Genomic DNA, 18,435 nt, shown 5'->3' on the forward strand with positions numbered 1-18,435 from the left:
TGTCCTGCCGCAGCCGGGCTTACCTGGAGGTAGGCAGGGAACATATCCTCCAACTTGCTCTTCTTCCTGCCTCGGCGTTTCTTCTTCTCGTCCCCCTCCGTGGCGCCCTGCTCCGTGGCGCCCTCCGCTGGGATCTCCGCCGGCGCCCCTGTGAACAGCAGCTGCTGTTACTTCCGCCCTCCTCAGGAGCCCGGAGACATGGGGCCCTCCTGGAACAAGCCAAGCCTTGGGCGGGGGCTTCCCCATCGCCTCCCCGCCCCCCTCCAGGAGATCCCCAGAACTAAAGCGGGGGGGGGGAGGGAGGGGGTGTTCTGTCCCAGCTATACCCCGTGACACCGAGGTTAATGCCAGAGGGCCAGGCGCTGCTTGGGCGCACGTGACTCCTACCGTCCTCCGGGTGCCCCTCGGCGCTCAGCACCTCGCGACATGCCTCCACCAGTGCTGCCGAGCCCTTCTTCAGCCGCGTATGGGACTTCCGCTGCCGCACCATGAACCCACCGATCCCTGGGGGGGGGGAGAAAAGAGGAGCGGTGGGCGGTTACAGGGGAAGGCCTCAGCCCTGCTTGGCCGGGGCGGTTTCACTCCACAGAGGCCAGGGCACCCTCTGGCTCCCGCTCTGATGGGCTAGGTCCGGCGGGACGGCTCCGTCAGCCACCATTGACAAGGCTCAGAAGAGCCCAGCCGATTAGCCATCCCCAGCCATGGATCAGCGCAGGAGCACTCACCGGGGCGGTAGGGCTTCCGCTTCCTCTTCTTGCACTCCTCCGAATCCTCCAGCCCCTTCCCCGAGTCCACGTCGGCCCCTCCGTCCCGGTCGGGGCTGGCGGCAGCTTCCAGCTTGATCTCACACTCCATGTGCTCCACGCCCACTGTGCACGGGAGGGGAGGGGACGAGACGTTAGAGCAGGACTCCCCCATGCCCCCCAGCCGCGGAGGGAAAGTCAACGGATGATCCAGACTCCCTGAACCTCCCACCCCCGGCCCCACACATCGCTAGCCAAGCTGCGCCCCTTCTCCCCATGACACTGCCCCTGGAGGAGCCGGTTCAGCCCATCAGTGAGAGAGGGGGCCCCCCGGGTACTCCTCTCTCTGGTGCATCCTTCCCCCCACCAGCCGTGGGCCCCTGAAAGCCAGCAGCCACCCAGTTGGGCCCAGCAACAGCTTCCCCCCACCCCACCCCACGCAGATCTTCCCTCCCTCTCACATCTGCACCCGCCCCCAGCGCACATGCCCCCCAGCGCTAGAGGCTCCCAGCTGCAGCCAGCTCCTCTGGACACAGCGTAGGGCCCACCCATCGCAGCGCCAACGCCCTCAGACCACTGAGCAAAGACCTGCCGTCCCAGGCACTGCAAGAACTCTTGGTTCGGTGGGTTCCTGGGTGCTGACCAGGCCTGGCATCGAACCCAGGCATCCTGGCCCCTCTCCGAGCACAGTCAGGGAGCAGCCCAAGCAGCAGGCACCAGCACACCCGCGTACCGCACCAGCCGGCAGTGGGGAGCGCACCTTCACCCTTCAGCAGGTCGTCCCCGTCCAGATCCCCGTCCTTCTTCTCGTCCGTGCCCAGAGGGTCACCCCCCTCCAGGCCCCCCTCCCCATTCAGGGTGCCCAGCCGGGTCTTGCGCTGCCTGCGCTTGTGCAGGGGGGACATGGACAGGTTGCGCAGCACGGCCATGCCCGTCTCCGTCAGCCACACGCCTTCGAAGCGGAAATACTGGGGCTCTGCGGGGGGGGAAGGAGGCAGGGCCAGAGTTAGGAGCACACACTCTCCAAGCTGGCCTAGTCGCCAGGGTGCTGGACCAGGAGTCAGGATGCCTGGGTTCTATTCCCGGCTCTGCACTGACCCACTGGGAGACCTCAGGCCAGTCCCTGTGCCTCTCTGTGCCTTTCGTCTCGCCCGTTAAGACTGTGAGCTCTTCAAGGCAAGAGACTCCTTGTCCCCCTGCTCCATCTACTGGATTCCACAACACTCCCACGAGCCGGGAACGGAACCCAGGAGGCCTGGCTCCAGCCCTAACCGCTAGACCCCACTCTTCTCCCTGAGCCCGGAACGGAACCCAGGAGGCCTGGCTCCAGCCCTAACCGCTACACCCCACTCTTCTCCCTGAGCCGGGAACGGAACCCAGGAGTCCTGACTCCAGCCCTAACCGCTACACCCCACTCTTCTCCCTGAGCCGGGAACGGAACCCAGGAGTCCTGGCCTCTGCAGCACACCCCTCCCTGGGAAGAAGGTGACACAGCCCTGGCAGGGCTCAGCCCTTCCATGGCAGCTTCTGCCTTCCAGCTGGGAGAGGGACAGACCCTCCTGTGCCCCCCGGGCTGAGGGCCCAGTTCAGCCAGGGGCCCTTCGAGGGGACAGGGCACGGGGCACGTGCTGGAACCCCCCAGTGGGGCAGTGAGTGCAGCTCGATCACACAGGCTGGAGAGCGGGTCCCCTTCCCCACATGCTTACCCGGCTCCTTGATCTTCACTGGGATAATCTCTGGGGGGGCGACTGGAACTGGGGAGGAAAACACACAGCGGTGAGTCCCCATGGCTCCCTGGCCCACTCCCCCCACCCAGTCCCTCAGCCCCCCCCCCAGCTGCCCCAAGCACCTGCCTCCCGGCGCAGGGACCTACCGACTGGCTTGACCACGTAGGGCTGGCAGGAGCTGCAGTCGAAGCCCTCGTCTGCTGCCTGTTCCACCTCCTCCTCCGTGAAGAGATTGTTGCACACAGCATGGAGCCACCTGGGGGGACAGGGATGGGTAAGGGACGGGGCCCGGATCCTCCCCGTGGGGACAGGCGCTTGGCTCAGGAATTCCCTTCGATGCAGGAAGTCTGATCCGTTGGACTGGGCCAGGACGTCAGAGCTCTACTGCTCCCGGAGGCACCCCCACATTAACCCCGAGCGCCACAGGGAAGCCTCCCAGCACCCTGTGCTTGGGACATCACTCTGTCGGGGGGGCCCAGCCCCAAACAGGGAGCTTTTCAGGGACTAGCAACTCTGGTGTCTCGACTGGACCCCCCTACGGCAAGGTCAGGGCCCCAAGCACAGCCCCATGTGTCCCCCCTAGGAAGAACCCTGCTCCGGATCTTACACACCTTTCTGACCCTAACATTTCCAGAGACCTTTCCAAAAAAAGCCAAATGACCCACCCAAGAGTCTGCAGAGAGCCTGAAACAATAGCTCCTGGAGGCATGAACTGACCTGACTCCTCACAAAGGCTGTTGACTCTGAAACTTAATGGTGCCACGGGTGGCCTATGGAGCAGTGAAGGTGTGTGCCAGTGCGGATTAGATCGAACCCAACAGCCCAAGGAGCAGGGATTAGGAGGGCTGTGTTGTTCATTTGCATATTTCACTGGGAGCTGTCCCAGAATTCCCAGAGGCTGCTCCCAGATCCAGGGACCAGCCAGTGTTTAGGCCCAGACTGCATGAAGCAAGGGGGCTTGGCGCGGGCTCCAGGAGGCAAACACCGGCTGGGGTGCCAGACCCCCTGGGAGATGCCATGGCAGCCGTGTGCAGCCCCATGGCTAGCTCCCTCCCACACACACCCCTCCCCCAGGCAGAAAGGGGGCTGGGCCTCACCGGTCGCAGTGCCTGCACTGGATGAGCAGGTCGTCCTCCACGTACTTCACCCGGCAGACGGGGCAGGTGACAAGGCTGGCGCAGGGGGCGCAGTGCGTGTAGTTGTTCTGCCACTCACAGTGGAATCCAGGGGAACCCGCCCCGCACTGCACGCAGCACACGCACCTACCAGAGAGACGGGTCAGCGACAGCACCACTTCATCCCCTCCATGCCCCCTGGCCCATGCCTCCGACAGCCCCCCACGCACTGCACTCCCCCGCCCGCCTGCCCCCTCCCCCCCGCCCCCCCCCCCCCGAGAGCCCCCCAGCCACTGCCCATCTCATGCCGCACTGCACCCCCACCGGCCTGCCCGCCTCCTCCTCACCCCCCCCATCTCATGCCGCACTGCACGCCCACCCCAGGCCCCATTGCATGCAGAGAGAGATGGATCAAGTCGGGGGTCAGAAGAGGCTCCCCCCACCCTTGGCAAGCCCCACGGCATCGCTGCTGCCCAACAGGCTCCCCCCCTTGCTCAGCTGGGTCGGGGCCCCGGCTCCGGCACTCACCACTTGCACTTCCAGCCGCCCTTGGGCACCGTGTGCAGCGGCGGGTCCAGGCAGTAGGTGTGGTAGCTGATGTCGCAGTCGTCGCAAAGCAACAGGCGCGAGGGGTCCGAGGCCTTTCCGCACACCTCGCAGACGATGCACTCCACGCAGCGCCAGCCCTTCAGCAGCATCACCTTGGTGATCTGGGGAGCACAGCGGGGCTGGCACGGTGAGGGAGCAGGCAGGGGAGCCCCGCCCCCCGCAGGGCTGGCACCGGGAGGGGGAGGATCAATGGGCACAGAGGTCACACCCCTGCCCAGGACACCAGACCCAGCTCAGAGCACTTCTGCTGGGGCAGAGAGGAAGGCGTGTCCAAGGCCCAGGCACACAGCCTACGGGACCTGCCCTAGGGCCCCCAGCCCCAAGCTGGAAGGGGCCCAGCAGCACTGGGGCCCATGTGAAAATGGCAGCTGACGGGAGAACCCGGGTGCAGGGGGAAAGCTGCTCCCAAAGGTGCACCAGGGCAGGGGGCCCAGACTGCGGCTTTGGGGATCCAGTGCCTCCCACTCCGCCTTACCTTGCTGTTGACGCAGTAGGGGTGGTAGCACTGGGAGCACTGGGAACAGGCCAGCAGGTGCCCCTCAGCCCCGCGCCCGAAGCTGCCGCACACCACGCACATGTCCTGTCGGGGAGAGACAGATGTCGGGGGGCTGGGCAGAGACACAGAGTCCCCCGGCTGAGCCCGGAACCCGGCTCCCCCGCTCCTCCCCCCCCAGGCCGAGCCCTGAACCCGGCTCCTCTGCTCCACAGAACCCCCCTCCTTCCCCGTGAGGCCCATCTGCTCCCCCACCTGCATGAGGACGAACTTGTCCGTGTTGGAGAAAAGCACCACGGTGTTCTGCATGGTGTCATCCTCCTCCTCGTCATCCTCCTTGCTGGGGGAGCTGTCGATATCCGCTAGCTGGGGGAGCGGGCGAGACAGGGCGAACACGTCACCGACGGAGCAGGCACGGACCCCCACACCAAGCCGGGCACCCCAGGGCAATGCTCAGTGCCAATCCGGCCAGCTGAGCCAGAGATGGAAGCACCAGGTTCCCCCCGCAAGGCTGGGGAGGGGCCTGGCTTAGACACTGGGGGAGAAGGATGTGCTGCAGCACCCCCCAGCCCACGAGGGGAAAGCCCCTGTGCTCCCTCTCTCCCCAGCCAGTCCCCCCACCCACCCTAGAGCTCATCAAACCCAGAGCCCCCTGGAGGCATGTCCCCCCCAAGCCAGCCAGTCTTCCCGGCCTGGGATCTGAGCCAGCACCCCCTAGAGGGGAGAGGGCCCCCCATACCCACCAACTGCCCAATGGAGAGATGCTACCAATTCTGGTTTGAGCCACTGGGGGTTGGGGGGTCAGAGCCCATCAGTACAAGGCTCCTAGGGGTCACTCACCAACCCCAATGCTCCAGATACCGGTAGTGGCCTGGGCCCCCCACAGATCCCACCCTGGGGAGCGAGGGGACCCACAGCAGCCGCTTCCAAGGGCTGGGGGGGGAGGCAACGCAGGGACGCAGAACCCCCCCCAGCCCAGCCTTACCGCGAGGGTCTCAATGGACGAGGTGGTCGACTTCAGCCGAGCTCGGCCCCGGCCCCGGCCCCCCTGGGTCCCGCCTCGGGGGCGCCTCCTCCCCGGGAAGCTGCTGCTGCGACCCTAGGGCCGAGGGGAGGGGGGGGTTACAGCAACACCCAGGCTTCCCAGAGCCAGGGGACCTGCTCCAGCCGGAATGTCCCCCTGCCCACTCCAGGGGGCACCAGGAGATGGCACAGCCCCCGGGACTCGTGGGCGGGCCGGGACCCAAAGGGGCTACCCCTCTTTCCCCTTGTCCCCACCCGGCACCTCAGCAAAACGGCCAGCAGGGGATGGCACTGACAGCTGGGGGGGGGGGTGCAGGGAACAGCCTGACTCAGCTTGGCAGGGGGTGGCGCACAGCTTGTGGTGAAGGGTTGCCCAGAGCCAGGCCCGATCCCAGCAGGGACAGCGAGAGAGCCCCCATCCTGGTGCCCCCGCCACGCCCTGTACCCACGCCCCCCCTTGCCTGCCCGTGCCCCAGTCCCCCCTTACCTGTTTGACGCGGGAGCGCCCCGGCGAGCTGCGCCGACGCCCCTTCTCCCCCTCGCCCTTGGCCCCAGCGCCTGGCTCGAAGAGCAGCGAGTCGTCCGTCTCAGCCAGCGAGTCGGTGCAGTGGGGCAGGGAGCCGGCGTCGTCCTTCTGCAGGCTGTCAGTGGAGGTCATGCCCAGCTCCATGGAGAGCGAGCCCCCGCCCTCGGGGTCCGGAGAGCCCAGCAGGGGCTCCGAGCCGGGGAAGCTGCTCCTGGTGTCGCCCTGGCTCAGGTTGGAGATCTCGTTGACGATGTCTGATTTGATGAGGGTGGGACGGGGCCGCAGGATGGGGGGCTCGGGGCCCACTTCGTCCCCACGCTCCAGCAGCTTCCCGCCCGTCCCATACACCTCCATTGGGGTGGCTGGGCCCAGCTCCTCGGGCTCCAGCAGCATGGGGGACCCCTTAGGCTCGCTGGTGAAGCTGACCGGGGTCTGGCTGGACTCAGGGTCCCCCCGGCCCCGGCTCTCCTCCAGCCCGTCCTCACTCAGTGGGGGAGAGCCCCTCCCCCCGGCCCCTGCCTGCTCCAGCCCAGCAGCAGTCTCCTCCTCTTCCTCCCCCGCCAAGCCTGGGAACGGCCCCAGGGCCACAGCTGGGGTGGGCTGGGCGCCATCCTCCGCAGGGCTGGCCAGGGACCCCGCCTCGCCCCCTGCCGTGTCCATCCCCTCCTCCTCCCCACACTCCATCGCTTCCCTGGGCTGCGGGGGGCCCAGCTGGGGAGCAGGGGAGCCCGGCAGGGGAGCTGCGGGGGGCGTCTCTGTCCGGGGTGGGGAGGCGGCAGCAGGTGCCTTCTCCATGGGGGGCTGGGGGCTGCCCGCAGGCTCCAGCAGGGCCGCAGTGATGGCAGGGGGCCCCGCTGGCTGCTCGGGGGCCGGTTCCTCTTTGGCATCCGGTGGCCGCTCCTCGGGGCAGGCGGGCGATGTGGCAACGGGGGGGTCTGGGGAGAGAATCAAGGGCGACGGTCACTCTCGTGGGGGTGCAGAACCCCCAGCCCCCAGAGGGTTAATAGCATCCTACTTCATTGGTCGGCTCGGAGCCTCCCAAGCAGAGGGCCCATCTCCCAGAATGGCAGAGCTCGCAGACCCACCCCCAGGGGGGTTCATGGGGCACCCCCTCACCTGGGGGGGCTGGGGGCGGGGCTGGTGGTTCAGGGGCCGTCTCGGGGGGTATCGGCTCTGTTGCCTCGTCCTTGGCAGGTGCTGCCGGGCCTGGCTCCTCTTCCAGCTCCTCTGCCTCTGGAGCGGGACCTGGGGGACAGGACAGCTGGTTGTGGGCGGGCAGGAGGGGGAGACCCCACCTCGCCCACTCCCCTGGATCAGCAGGCCCAAATGCAGCGCCCAGCACCCTCAGGCCAAGCAGCGCCACCTAGTGCCTCCTGGCAGGCAGCGCAGGGCCACTGGGCTCTGCCTGGGCTCCCACCCCCTCCCTCAGGGATGGGGGCGCAGCCTGGGGGACACGCAAACACCCCACTTGCCCCACATTCCCTGGGCTCTCCCAAGCTCCAGCCTCTCTGCAGGGCCACCCAGACAGAAGCAAATACGACCGCTGGCTTAAAGAAGGGGAGAAAGTGAGGCACAGGGGGAGGGACTGGCCCAAGGTCCCGCAGCAGGTCAGTGCTGGAGCTTGGAATAGACGCCAGGGCCCTTCCTCCCAGCTGTGGTGAAGAGGTTGATGGAAACTTGTGGCACCAAGGAGTCAGGGCCCCCTCAGTGCTGTGGGGCCGGCGTGGGGTGGGGCATGCGCTCACCTAGTGGTTTGGCTTCACACTCCGCAGGCATCTCTTCCTGGGGCACGGCCCCGTCCGGCTGCGGGTGCTTCTGCTGCCCTTGACACGCCAGGCAGGTGGAACCCCCTGCCATGTCGCTGCCATCCGGGGGCAAGGGCCTGGGGGGATGAGCCACATAAGGAGTGTCTGAGAGCCCCTGACCCATCCGGCCGGCCAGAGATGCTGTGAGGATCCTCCCCCCTCCCCGGGCCCCCACACTGGGGCTGCAGCTAGAACACACTCTGGACCCAAAAACACCCACCCGGTGGTGCCCACGGCCCCTCCCCTGGCACCTGCTGCACTGGGCTGAGCAGCTTATAACTGGGGGGGCGGGGAGGGCTATCCAGCACAGCCAGGCCCAGACCCTCCTGCCCCCCTGCAGGACCCCCACGCACTTCCAAGGGGACCCCCTTTGCAACTCACTTCTGGCAGCTCTGGCAGCGCCGCGCGGCATCGGTGCCTCCCGCCGCATTCCGGTGCCGCTGACACCCTTCACACACCGAGTAGTTCTCATACCAGTGGCACCCGGGGTCGAGCGCCGCTGGCCGTGACCCACAGTCAGAGCACACCCGGCAGTTCTGCAGGGAGACAGACAGTCAGGGGGGCAGAGAATGGGACACGGGGCCTTCCCCCTCTAGGGGGCAGTGGATCTGATCTGACCCGACCCCAAGGCAGGGGTCAGGGCTGGCTGGCTCAGTGGGGTGGGGAATGGGGCATTTCCGCTCTGGGTGGCACCCGCTCTGACCAGGCCCCAGGGCAGGAGTGGGGGACTGGCTGGCTCAGGGTCGGTGCTGTGCAGGGATTTCCTCCCCTTGGATTATGGGGGAGGTGGGCCTGGGGGTCCTGGTCCCTCCCCCAGGGGCGCTGGCATCAGGTGAAGCAAAGCAGGGCCAGCTCCGTGGGACGAGCTGCCAGGGCCCCGGAGCAGATGCCACCCTGGCCGTCAGCCGGGCCCGGCCTCCCCGGGGCGCCCCCTGCAGGCGATGCAGGTGTGGAGCCCACCTTGCACTTCCAGGAGTCCGTGGGAAGGCTCTCGATGGCCGGCTTCAAGCAGAACGTGTGGTAGCCCTTGTCACAGGCCTCACACACCAGCATCATGGAGTCCGCGCCGGGCTGTCTGCAGGGAAGACGCTGCTGTCAGACAAGCCCCGGGCCCCTCACAGCTCTCTGGAGAGAGCAACGCTGAGGATAGAACCCAGGAGTCCGGACTCCCAGACCCCCGCCTCTAACCCACTAGATTCCCCTCCCCGAGCTGGGCATAGAACCCAGGAGAGTCCTGGCTCCCAGGCCATGTCCTTGCTGTAACCCACTACACCCCACTCCTCTCAAAGAGCTGGGGATAGAACCCAGGAGTCCTGGCTCCCAGCCCACCCTCCCCAGACCAGGAAGGCTGGTGCGGGTCACACAGGGCCCGTGCCCGGGGTTTTGCCACCTACCTGCATGTTTGGCAGACTTTGCACTCGGGACACTGCCAGCCAGAGCGCTTGCGTGGCGTGACGGGGACGTCCAGGCAGGTGCCGTGGTAGTGCAGCCCGCAGCTGGTGCAGAAGAGCAGGTCGCGCAGGTCCCCCGGCCCGTCGCAAACCATGCATCGCGAGTCCTCTGGGCGTGGGGGGCAGGGAGTCAGGGAAACAAACCCTCCTGCACCCGCACTGCCCGGGATGCCCAGCCTCTCCCTCTCCCCTCAAAGCCCTGTGCCATAGACCCTGCCCACCCCCTAGGGCTTCCCCCTGGCTAGCAGCATCCTCAGCCCCCCCCGCAACACACCCTCCCCCTCAAGGATCTCACACCACCTCACCGACATCCATCACAGCAGTGACAGATCCAGGAAGAGAACCCAGAAGTCCTGGCTCCCAGCCCCTTCCCACCCACTCTAACCACTAGACACCATACCCTATCTGAGTCCTGGCTCCCGGCCCCCTGCTCTAACCACTAGACCCCACTCCTCCAGCTCCTTAAGCCTCCCATTATCCCCTCCAAAACTCCACCAAGCCAGTGGCAGAGGTGCCCCCAAGCAGCCCCTGTCCCTGCCCTTCTTCACGGGGCGGCACCTACCCATCTGCACTGCCTCGGTCACGTGCTCCGGGCACAGGAGCCAGAGGGTTTTCATGGACTGGAAGGAGCCGCTGGCCGCCGCGCACGGGAAGTGGTAGTGCCGCAGACACCCCTCCGAGTGGCACTGAATGGTAGCACCCATCCTCTGACAGTGTTCACATTTCTGAAAGCAGCAGGGACCCCAGCCCGGGTTAGAGATGCGGATGGATGGACGCTGCCGCAGCTTGGCTCCGCCAGGGCAATCCCCAAGAGCCCACCAGCCCCCACATGCGGCCACCTCTGGGGTGAGATGCGGCAGCTGCTTAGCGCTATGAAGCAACATGAGGCAAGGATCCCTCATCTGGGGCTGAGATGCAGCCACCTCTGGGATGGGACATAGCAGCTGCTCGCACAGTGATCGCTCACGCAGCACAGATACGCAGACACCCTCTGAGGGGAGCAGGGCACCTGATTAACAGCCTGGCAGTTTAGGACAGGAAGTGAAGGAGAAGCCCTTAGCGGGGCGCAGCCTGTGGGTGGGAAATCAGGGAGGTAAATGCAAACACCCCTTTGGTGTTTGCCCAGGAGGCCAGGGTTCGTGTTGAGAGCCCCAGGGACAGGGCCTCACTTTTACACCTCTTATGGGGGACAGTGCCTGTGGCAGCATCGGGACCCCTGTGCTGGCAGAGGGGAATGTCCCGTTCCCCCATCCCATCTCTTCCTCAGAGCTCTCCCCTCCGGGGGAGGGGGGGGGGGACGCACTGGCTCCACTCTGATTAGCCAGACACCCCACATGAGCGCAGCCCAAGGGGTCGCCTACCCCCCCCCCCCACAGCCGCCCCAATGCCGGGAGCCCACCTACCCTCCTTCCCTTTCCCATTTGCTCGCCCCCCACCCCCTCACCTGCGAGATCCCTGAGAAAACAGCTTTGTCCACGTCGCTCAGCCCGGCTCCGGCCTGCCGCTGCACCCCCGCCGACCAGGCAGCACACCAGTGGTGGGCCCAGCAGTGCCCTGCGAGGGGAGGCAAGGTGTTAAGGGGGGGGGTCAGGGTAGGAGTCCCCCCATCCTTCTCCAGAACTCTGCCAGTGGGTGGGGAGCCCTCCACAGAGACATCTCAGGACCCCATGGAGGGGGCACAAAGCGCCTGAAAAGGAAGGAGACGCCCGAGCTCCACAGCAGCCTTTGCGCTTGTGTCCCTGGGCGGGGGGGCACTGGCAGAACGAGGGGGTGTGAGAGGCTGGGGTGGCAGGGGCAGCAGGGGGCACCAGTACAGCTGGGGGTGGGGAGCCTAAGGCTGGGGCAGCAGGGGGCAGGGGCAGCAGTGGCACCAGCAGGCCTCGCGGAAGGAAGACGCTCGCCCCATGCTGCTTACCTGTTGGCTCGAAGAGCTCTCCTGGCGACACCCCCTCCGCGAAGCCGATCAGGGACAGGTCGTCCCCAGGGGCCAGACTCTCGCCAGGACCCCTCCCGGCCGGCAGCCCGGAGAGACGCTCAGTCCAGTCGGGCGCCGGCTCGAAACGCTGGAGCTTCCCCTGCCCATGCAGGCGCCACTCGCCGCAGTTGCAGAGGGCGCAACGCCTGGGCAGGGCGCTGGGGGCGGAGACGAGAGCAGAGTCAATGGGGGCAGGGTGGGGGGCCCCCAGAAACACATTCCCCTCCCCCCCTCCAGTCACGACCCCTCCAATGTTCTCCTGCACCCATGTCTCCTTCCCGTCCCTGGGGGGCAGAGGGCATCCCGGCATCCCCCTGGGCTTTTGGGTCCCAGCACTGATCGGGCAGCTCCATTTGGCTTCCCTACAAAACAGGGGATCAGGGGCATCATTCAGGTGGGACGGACCCACTCCCCTCGTCTGCTCCCTGCCCTAAATCACAGCACCCAACTCCTGGCTCTGCTCCCCTTTCCCCCCTACACCCAGTGTCGCAGGTGTCCCATCCCCCAACACTCACCTGCAGGCCTGGGGCGGCTCCTTGGCTTCCGGCTCCTGGGCAGTGGGGGCCCCTTCCGGCGGCTTCAGGGGGTCTCCTTCCACGCCACCCCGCTCTTCCAAAGATGCAACCCCGTCGGCTGCAACAGGGGAGCTGCCCCATCAGGATCCCAGCAGCAGAGGTGCCCCCCCACTGTTACACCAATCTCCCCCCTCCCCACCACTCGACGCCCCCACAGGCACAGCCCCTGCCACCGCTCAGCACAGCCCTTCTACTTTCAGGGCACCAAGTGCATCCCCCACACCCAGCAGAGGCCGTCCCACTGGGGGATCCCTCTGCACCGGGCGGCTGCATGTCGGCCCCACCTTAGCCCGGGCAGCTCCCCAGGATGCACCACGGGGCTCTAACAGGACAGTGCAACGCCTAGCGAACCACCTGCCTCATCAGTCACATTCCCAGCATGGCGTGGATCATTCATCCATCGGCCCCCTCCAGGCCCTTCGCCCACGGCTCACCGCTGCTCCCTGGTTACTGGGCTGGGCCAGTTTCAGACCCATTGCTCTGATGGGGAAACTGAGGCACTAGCCCACGATCAAACAATACAGCTGGGGAAAGAACCCAGGAGTCCTGGCTCCCAGCCCCCCAGCTCTAACCTCTCAACCCCACTCTTTAGGGAAAGGAGTTTCAGGTAAGCGGGGGACACATAGGAGCTGGCAATTCCCATGTAACAATGCCCCAAAACTCCAGGTAAAACGTGGCCAATTTGGCTGTTTCTGTGGGATGGAGACGTGTGGCCCCATCTCACCAGGCACCGGCCGTGCCACACTGCAGCCCTTGGCAACGGCTCAGGGCAGCCACCAGCCTCCAGACCAGGCAGTTCCGGCAGAGCTGCAATGGGTGCCCCCAGCAATGCCCCATCTGGCTCCACCCCCCCGCCCCGGACTCACCTGGCACCTCACAGTCTTTGGCCTGGCTGGGCGGTTTCCGATCATCCATCCCGTCTCCTGCCGTCCCTCCCAGAGAGACCTGCGGCGGGGAGGAGGGGACACGTCAGCTCATTAACACCGGCCATGCCCTCACCCCCCGTGCCCTTCGTCCGCCCCCAGCCCTCCTCCCATTGGCACGCCAGACCCTCGGCCGCTGGCACAGACCCCGCACCGCGAGACCGAGCCGCTCGCCTCTGGGTCACTGTCCCAGGCCTGAGGAGCGGCCGCAGGCATCGCTCCCACCAGACGGCCGCTCAAGTGGGGTAGGTCTCGGCCAGCTCCCTGCAGGCAAGGGCCCATGTCACAGAAACCAGCCCCACAGCCCCAGCAGGCCAGGAACTCTCTAGCCAACCCCCCTCCCTGTCCCCACCCCACAGGGGTCAGCTCCCAACCACCTGCAAACCCCAAAGCCTGTCTGGGGCAGTGCCAGCCCCACAGGCCTGGAGTCTGCAGCTCTCTGCTTAGCTAGAGCGGGTGCAGCCAGGGCAGTGACCCGACAGGCTTCCCTGCCACAAACCCGCTCCCGACCCTTCACTCGCCTGCCGAGAGCCAGCGGAGCTGTCCCCTGCCTGGGCATCGTCAGCGCCAGACAATGCCCAGAGACACCCCTGCATGGGCACGGAGTCCTGGCAAACTAGTGGTGCCCACTGGGCTCATCACATAATCCCCCCCAAATCAGAACCAGCCCTGTGCATCAGCAGCCGGGACACGAAGAGGAAGCTCCTCTCCCACCCCAGGGTGGCTCTGCAGGGCCAGGCTGGTGGGGCAGCTGGAGGCAGGACTCTGTCACCAGGGTCGTCGGACAGGCACCTGCCAGCACCACAAGAACGACCAGCGTGCCCCCCACGGCGGGTCTGTTCTGGGGAGGTCTGGCCAAATCCCAGGCTTGTGCTAAAGTAAGCAGGACCAGAGAAACTGGGGGGGGGGGGGGGGAGAGGAGGAGGATCCCAGCATGCTTTGCTCCGAGCACACATTTCACAGGACCTGTGTGCCAGCCGGACACACCTCCCACACTCCGAACCCCTGCCTGGTCCCACAACCCCAGCTGCCCGCCTCTCCTACAACGCTACCCAAGGACAAACGGAACCAGGCCAGCTGCAGCCAGCACCCAGGTGCAACATGGGAGATGTAGTTCTACCGGCTGGCCACGGCCGTGGGCCCAGGAACAGGAAGGGGTCGGCGCAGTGTATCTGGGGCAGGGTGTTCGCAGGCGAGGCCTGTGGCATCTGCAGGGACTGACCTCAATTAGAGCCACCGGGGATGGTAGCCGCCAACTTCCTTCCTAGCACAGCCCGCAGGAGTGGGCACCCCCAGACGCCAGCTGGCTCATGGGTTCGGGGGGCCAGGCCTCGCTGAGAAGCAGCTGGCCCAGTGGGGGACCAGGCAATGCCACCTTACCCACCACGCTGCAGTCCAAAGCTAGAGCGAAAACAAGGGCACGCGGACGCACTCAGGGCTCCGTCCCCTGCCACTGTGTGATCTTGGACAAGCTGCCGCCTCTCCGTGACTCAGTTTCCCCATCAGCGTCACAGGCGGATGCTGCCCTCCCCAGCCCAGTCCCTAACGAGCGCGTCAGGCCAGAGGGCAGTGTTTGTTTGACCTTCCCCTGGGCGCACAGACTCTCCTAAGTGCAATGGGATTGTTCCCTGCGAGCAGCCAGGGTTTGAAGTGTCACCTGAAGACAGAGCTTCCTGGGGCAAAGTCCCCCGGGGACAATGGCGGAAGGGGAAGAGCACGCCCCCAAAAACATCCTAAGGTGCTCTGCACCCGTCTCCCGTCCAGGCAGCGATCAGCCCTGACCCTGCTTAGCTTCAGAGATCCACTGAGCCCTCAGCTGGGGCTGGCTGCATGGACAGTTCACCTGGGGGGAGACATCACCTCCCCCTGGCCCTGGAACAGCTGGCCCCAGGCACGGTCAGAGATGGGGCACTGGGCTAGACGGCTCCAATCTGCTGGAGCCTGAGGGATGTTCTGTGCCACCTCCCCAGCCGCGCTTCCTTGGGAGACAGGGCACCTGCTGGTAGAGTCGGCCACAAGCCCTGACCACCCACCCCCGGCCTTTGCCCCCGGAGTCCTGGAAAGCCAAGTGCAGCTTTACCCAACCCACGCCAGGCATCGCCAGCCATGAGGGCAGGAGAGGATGAGAACTAGGTCAAAGTATGGGGCTGGAGGGCCAGAGAAAGCAGCTCCCATGTTAGCACGCTCCAGCCGCCATGTCTGCGTCTGGTGGGAAGCAGCATGGCCTAGTGTTCAGAGTAGGAGATTTTTCTGGGGAGTGGAGACTGGTGGGTTAGAGCAGGGGAGGGCTGGGAACCAGGACTCCTGGGTTCTCTCCCCGGCTCTGGGAGGGGGCTGGAGCAGTGGGGCTGGGAGCTGGAACACCGGGATTCCGTTTTGACTCCCATTGTGACCTTGGGCCAGTCACTTCTCAGCACCTCAGTCTCCTCCTACTGCAGAAAGTGGGTAGATGAGGCACGACCTGGCGAACTGCCAAGCCACTCCACTCCCCACTGACCCCAGCAGGACCCAAGGGACACGCAGCCCCCCAGGGCCAAGCCAGGCATTCACAGGTTGCTTTGAGGTCCTCTAAAAGAAAGTCACTGGAGAAAAGGCCAGGTGGGATGGAACTGATGGCACCAGAGGCGGGACAAGGACGAGGGAGCCTTGCAGGGAGACTGGCAGGGCCTGGGTACGCCCCCGCCAGCATCACCAACCTCTCGCTGGTGCCACCAGGGTCAGCAATGGACCTTCCCGGAAAACCTGGGCTGAGAACGAGACCTCCCAGCGCCACGGGGGGGCAAGGAGAAAATGAACTGAACCATTGCTGGCTGTTTCTCTGTCGGATGCAAAAGATTTCGAGGTCTCAGTGAGCAAAATCAGTGCACACGAGCACCTTGGGCCCCGATCCCACAAGAGGATCCCTGTGGGCAGATCCCTGCATCCACAGCGGCTCGGCAGGGGGGCAAAGGCTCAGACCTCATGGAGCCGATTGCAGAAGCAGGGCCATAGAGACAAACCCCCACTGAATCCTGGACTGAAGGGCCACAAACCCAAACCCACCGTCAAGATTCCCAGAGACCCTTTCCTTCCCGAGCTGCAGGATTTGCCACAATCACCAAGTTCTGGATTAAGAAGCAATTTGGGCAGCTCCAAGCTGGCGCCAAAACTGAAACGTCTTCAAGGGATTGTGTCGGGGGCGGATTTCCTGTGACCCCCCCCTCAGAGCATCACCCCCCCTTTCTAGTGCATGCTCCAAAGGCCAGGGCAGGGGGCCGTAATTTCATTGCTCCACTGAGCCTCACTCCAAGGGGCTTTTGTGTTTTGTTTTTAATTAGGTCCTGCAACACCCCACCCTAAAAAGACCAAATCAGAGATGGGTCCCCCTTGCTACACAGAAAAATGGCTCATGGGAGATGCGCAGCCACACAACCACACAGGGAGTGGGGCTGAGAGCGCGGTGAAGGCCCTGGATGGAGCCAGGACGCCTGTGTCCTACGGGCGGAGTGTTGTCAAGTGGTTGGAGCAAGGGCCTGGGCATCTGGTCAGCAAAAAAGAGACACAAGGCGCCCCCCAAAAGAACTGGGTTTAGGTGGATTGTGAACACTGCAGCCTGACCAGACCCGACACAGGATCCCTTCCCTCTGACCCCCCGCTCTGCCGGCGTAACCGTGGAGTAACAATGCCAGCGGAGCTGCTCCCGTTTTACACCAGCGCGATGCAGCTCAGAACCTGGCCTGCAGCAGTTCTAACCTAGCATTAATTTAAGCAGCACATGGTGTCCCTTTATATTGATTGGGGGGGCCCGGGGGGCTGCCTTTGAGCCCGGACTCTGGAGGCGAAATATGCAGCGAGCCCGGCCTTATTAAGCAGAATGCACGGCCCGGCTCCAGCCCTGGCACTGCAGCCCCTGGGACTCCCGGCCATTGTGTCTGTTTATAAGGGGGCAGACCCAGCATTACTCCCACTGCGTGCCCTCCCCAGTATCCTCTCTTCCCCATGCGACAGGAGAGACGGCGGGAGGTGGAGGCGGCACCCATGGGGAACAGCACATACAGGGAGAGCAACAGGTGCAGCCCGGCCTGTCCTGAGACCAGAGACAGAGAAAGTGTTTGTGGACTTGCTGGGGGAAAGGCCCCCCCCCAAACACACACACACTCATCCACCACACCGGGAAAGCTCAGACAGGAGGCGGATTTAACTGGGGGGGACAGGCGCAGAATCTGGGCCCCACGGTCTTTGACGCCAGTGATGGGGGAGGGGTGGGAACTGCCTACCCACGGCTGTGGGTCCTGGTCCCCTGAAGCTCAGGGATCAAAGGGAGAAGCTACTGGGGAACAAAAGCCTGGGAAGCCCCACTGCTGCCTGGGAAAGGGGGGAGAACTAAGCAAGAGCTCTGCCCCCCACCCCCACCCCAATCCCACCACTTTCTGTTTGAGCAAATCTCCTCGGGCTCCCTGCTAATCCTCTGGAGATTGCACTCAGCCCAGGAGAGCCGCAGGCCGCCTAGGCCGCACCGAGGGTCACACTGTTTCTGGGGGGCACCACCCCCCAGTGTACACTTCCTAGTAAAGGGCAGTGTGAGGAATTGAGGGGGGAGCAGCCGGAGGAGGGGGGGAGCCCCGTTCCCTCACCCCCGGTATGTTTACAGGAAGCAGGGGGGAGAACACAGCCAACCACCTCGAAAGGGCAGGGGGAAGGGGAAGGGAGTGAGCAGAGTCAGCCCCCCCCATAATACCCCCCTGCACCCCCCCTTCGGGACAGGGGTCAGCCCCTCTTCCCAGGCTCCCAATGCAGCAGAACGTGGGGGCGACACAGAGAGACCCTGCCCCATGGCGAGAAAGCTCCCCCTAGGCCTAGGATCGGGATTTATACATAACAAAAGCTCCCCCCAGGCCCCCCTGCAAAAAACAGACTCACCCCCCCATGCCCCCCTCCCCCCCCCCCCCCCCCCCCCCCCCCCCCGCCGAGATCCATGGCTGTGCAAAGGGATCCCCACCTCGAGCTGGGCCCTGGAGGGGGATGAACAACAGACCCACACAACGCCCCCCCCCACCAACTCCTCACGGGGGGCTGGGGGCTGCACCCCACCGCGGGCCGGGGGCGGCGCTCGGACCGCTCCCGGGGGGAGCCGCGGCGCCAGGAGAGGCCTAGGAGCAGTTCACTCCGCTCGCTTCCTCCCCCCCCCCCCCGGGCATGGCCGGGACCCCCCCCCCAGCGCCCCGGGGAAGGGGGCCGAGCCGGGGGACCCCACTCACCGCTTCACAAGGCCGTCCAGAAACCCGCCCCCGGCCCCGTCCAGCGCCGGGCGGCCGCCGGGAACATCGTCCAGCAAAGAATGAAACAAAAAACAACACAAGCCGGGGGGGGGGGGGGGGGCGATTGTCCTCCCCCCCCCCGCGCCGGACAAAACTCTCCCCCGACGGCCGCGGAACCGGGTGGGCCGGAGACGCCGCTAGAGCCAAATCCGGGGATCACACCGGGGGGGGGG

At 65.5% G+C, this 18,435-nt stretch overlaps 1 protein-coding gene across 1 annotated transcript in view; it reads right to left on the reverse strand.

Moving 5' to 3' along the window:
* The window catches only part of KMT2D (lysine methyltransferase 2D), a 43,422-nt gene extending 25,118 nt beyond the window's left edge, over window positions 1-18,304 (reverse strand). Inside the window, exons 1-23 of the mRNA XM_034792784.1 lie at window positions 18,203-18,304; window positions 12,909-12,987; window positions 11,983-12,100; window positions 11,408-11,625; window positions 10,937-11,046; window positions 10,055-10,217; window positions 9,436-9,601; window positions 9,002-9,116; window positions 8,423-8,577; window positions 7,982-8,118; window positions 7,353-7,481; window positions 6,198-7,171; window positions 5,673-5,786; window positions 4,943-5,053; window positions 4,670-4,774; window positions 4,114-4,295; window positions 3,568-3,732; window positions 2,617-2,726; window positions 2,450-2,497; window positions 1,504-1,719; window positions 726-869; window positions 388-504; window positions 24-148 (exon numbers count right to left, since the gene is read on the reverse strand). Coding sequence (XP_034648675.1) covers window positions 24-148; window positions 388-504; window positions 726-869; window positions 1,504-1,719; window positions 2,450-2,497; window positions 2,617-2,726; window positions 3,568-3,732; window positions 4,114-4,295; window positions 4,670-4,774; window positions 4,943-5,053; window positions 5,673-5,786; window positions 6,198-7,171; window positions 7,353-7,481; window positions 7,982-8,118; window positions 8,423-8,577; window positions 9,002-9,116; window positions 9,436-9,601; window positions 10,055-10,217; window positions 10,937-11,046; window positions 11,408-11,625; window positions 11,983-12,100; window positions 12,909-12,957 — 3,771 coding nt within the window. The 5' untranslated portion in view covers window positions 12,958-12,987; window positions 18,203-18,304. The remainder of the gene's footprint in view (window positions 1-23; window positions 149-387; window positions 505-725; window positions 870-1,503; window positions 1,720-2,449; window positions 2,498-2,616; window positions 2,727-3,567; window positions 3,733-4,113; window positions 4,296-4,669; window positions 4,775-4,942; window positions 5,054-5,672; window positions 5,787-6,197; window positions 7,172-7,352; window positions 7,482-7,981; window positions 8,119-8,422; window positions 8,578-9,001; window positions 9,117-9,435; window positions 9,602-10,054; window positions 10,218-10,936; window positions 11,047-11,407; window positions 11,626-11,982; window positions 12,101-12,908; window positions 12,988-18,202) is intronic.
* Window positions 18,305-18,435: the final 131 nt, after the last annotated feature.

This window comes from Trachemys scripta, chromosome 16 (assembly GCF_013100865.1).
Source record: "Trachemys scripta elegans isolate TJP31775 chromosome 16, CAS_Tse_1.0, whole genome shotgun sequence".
NCBI lineage: Eukaryota > Metazoa > Chordata > Testudines > Emydidae > Trachemys > Trachemys scripta.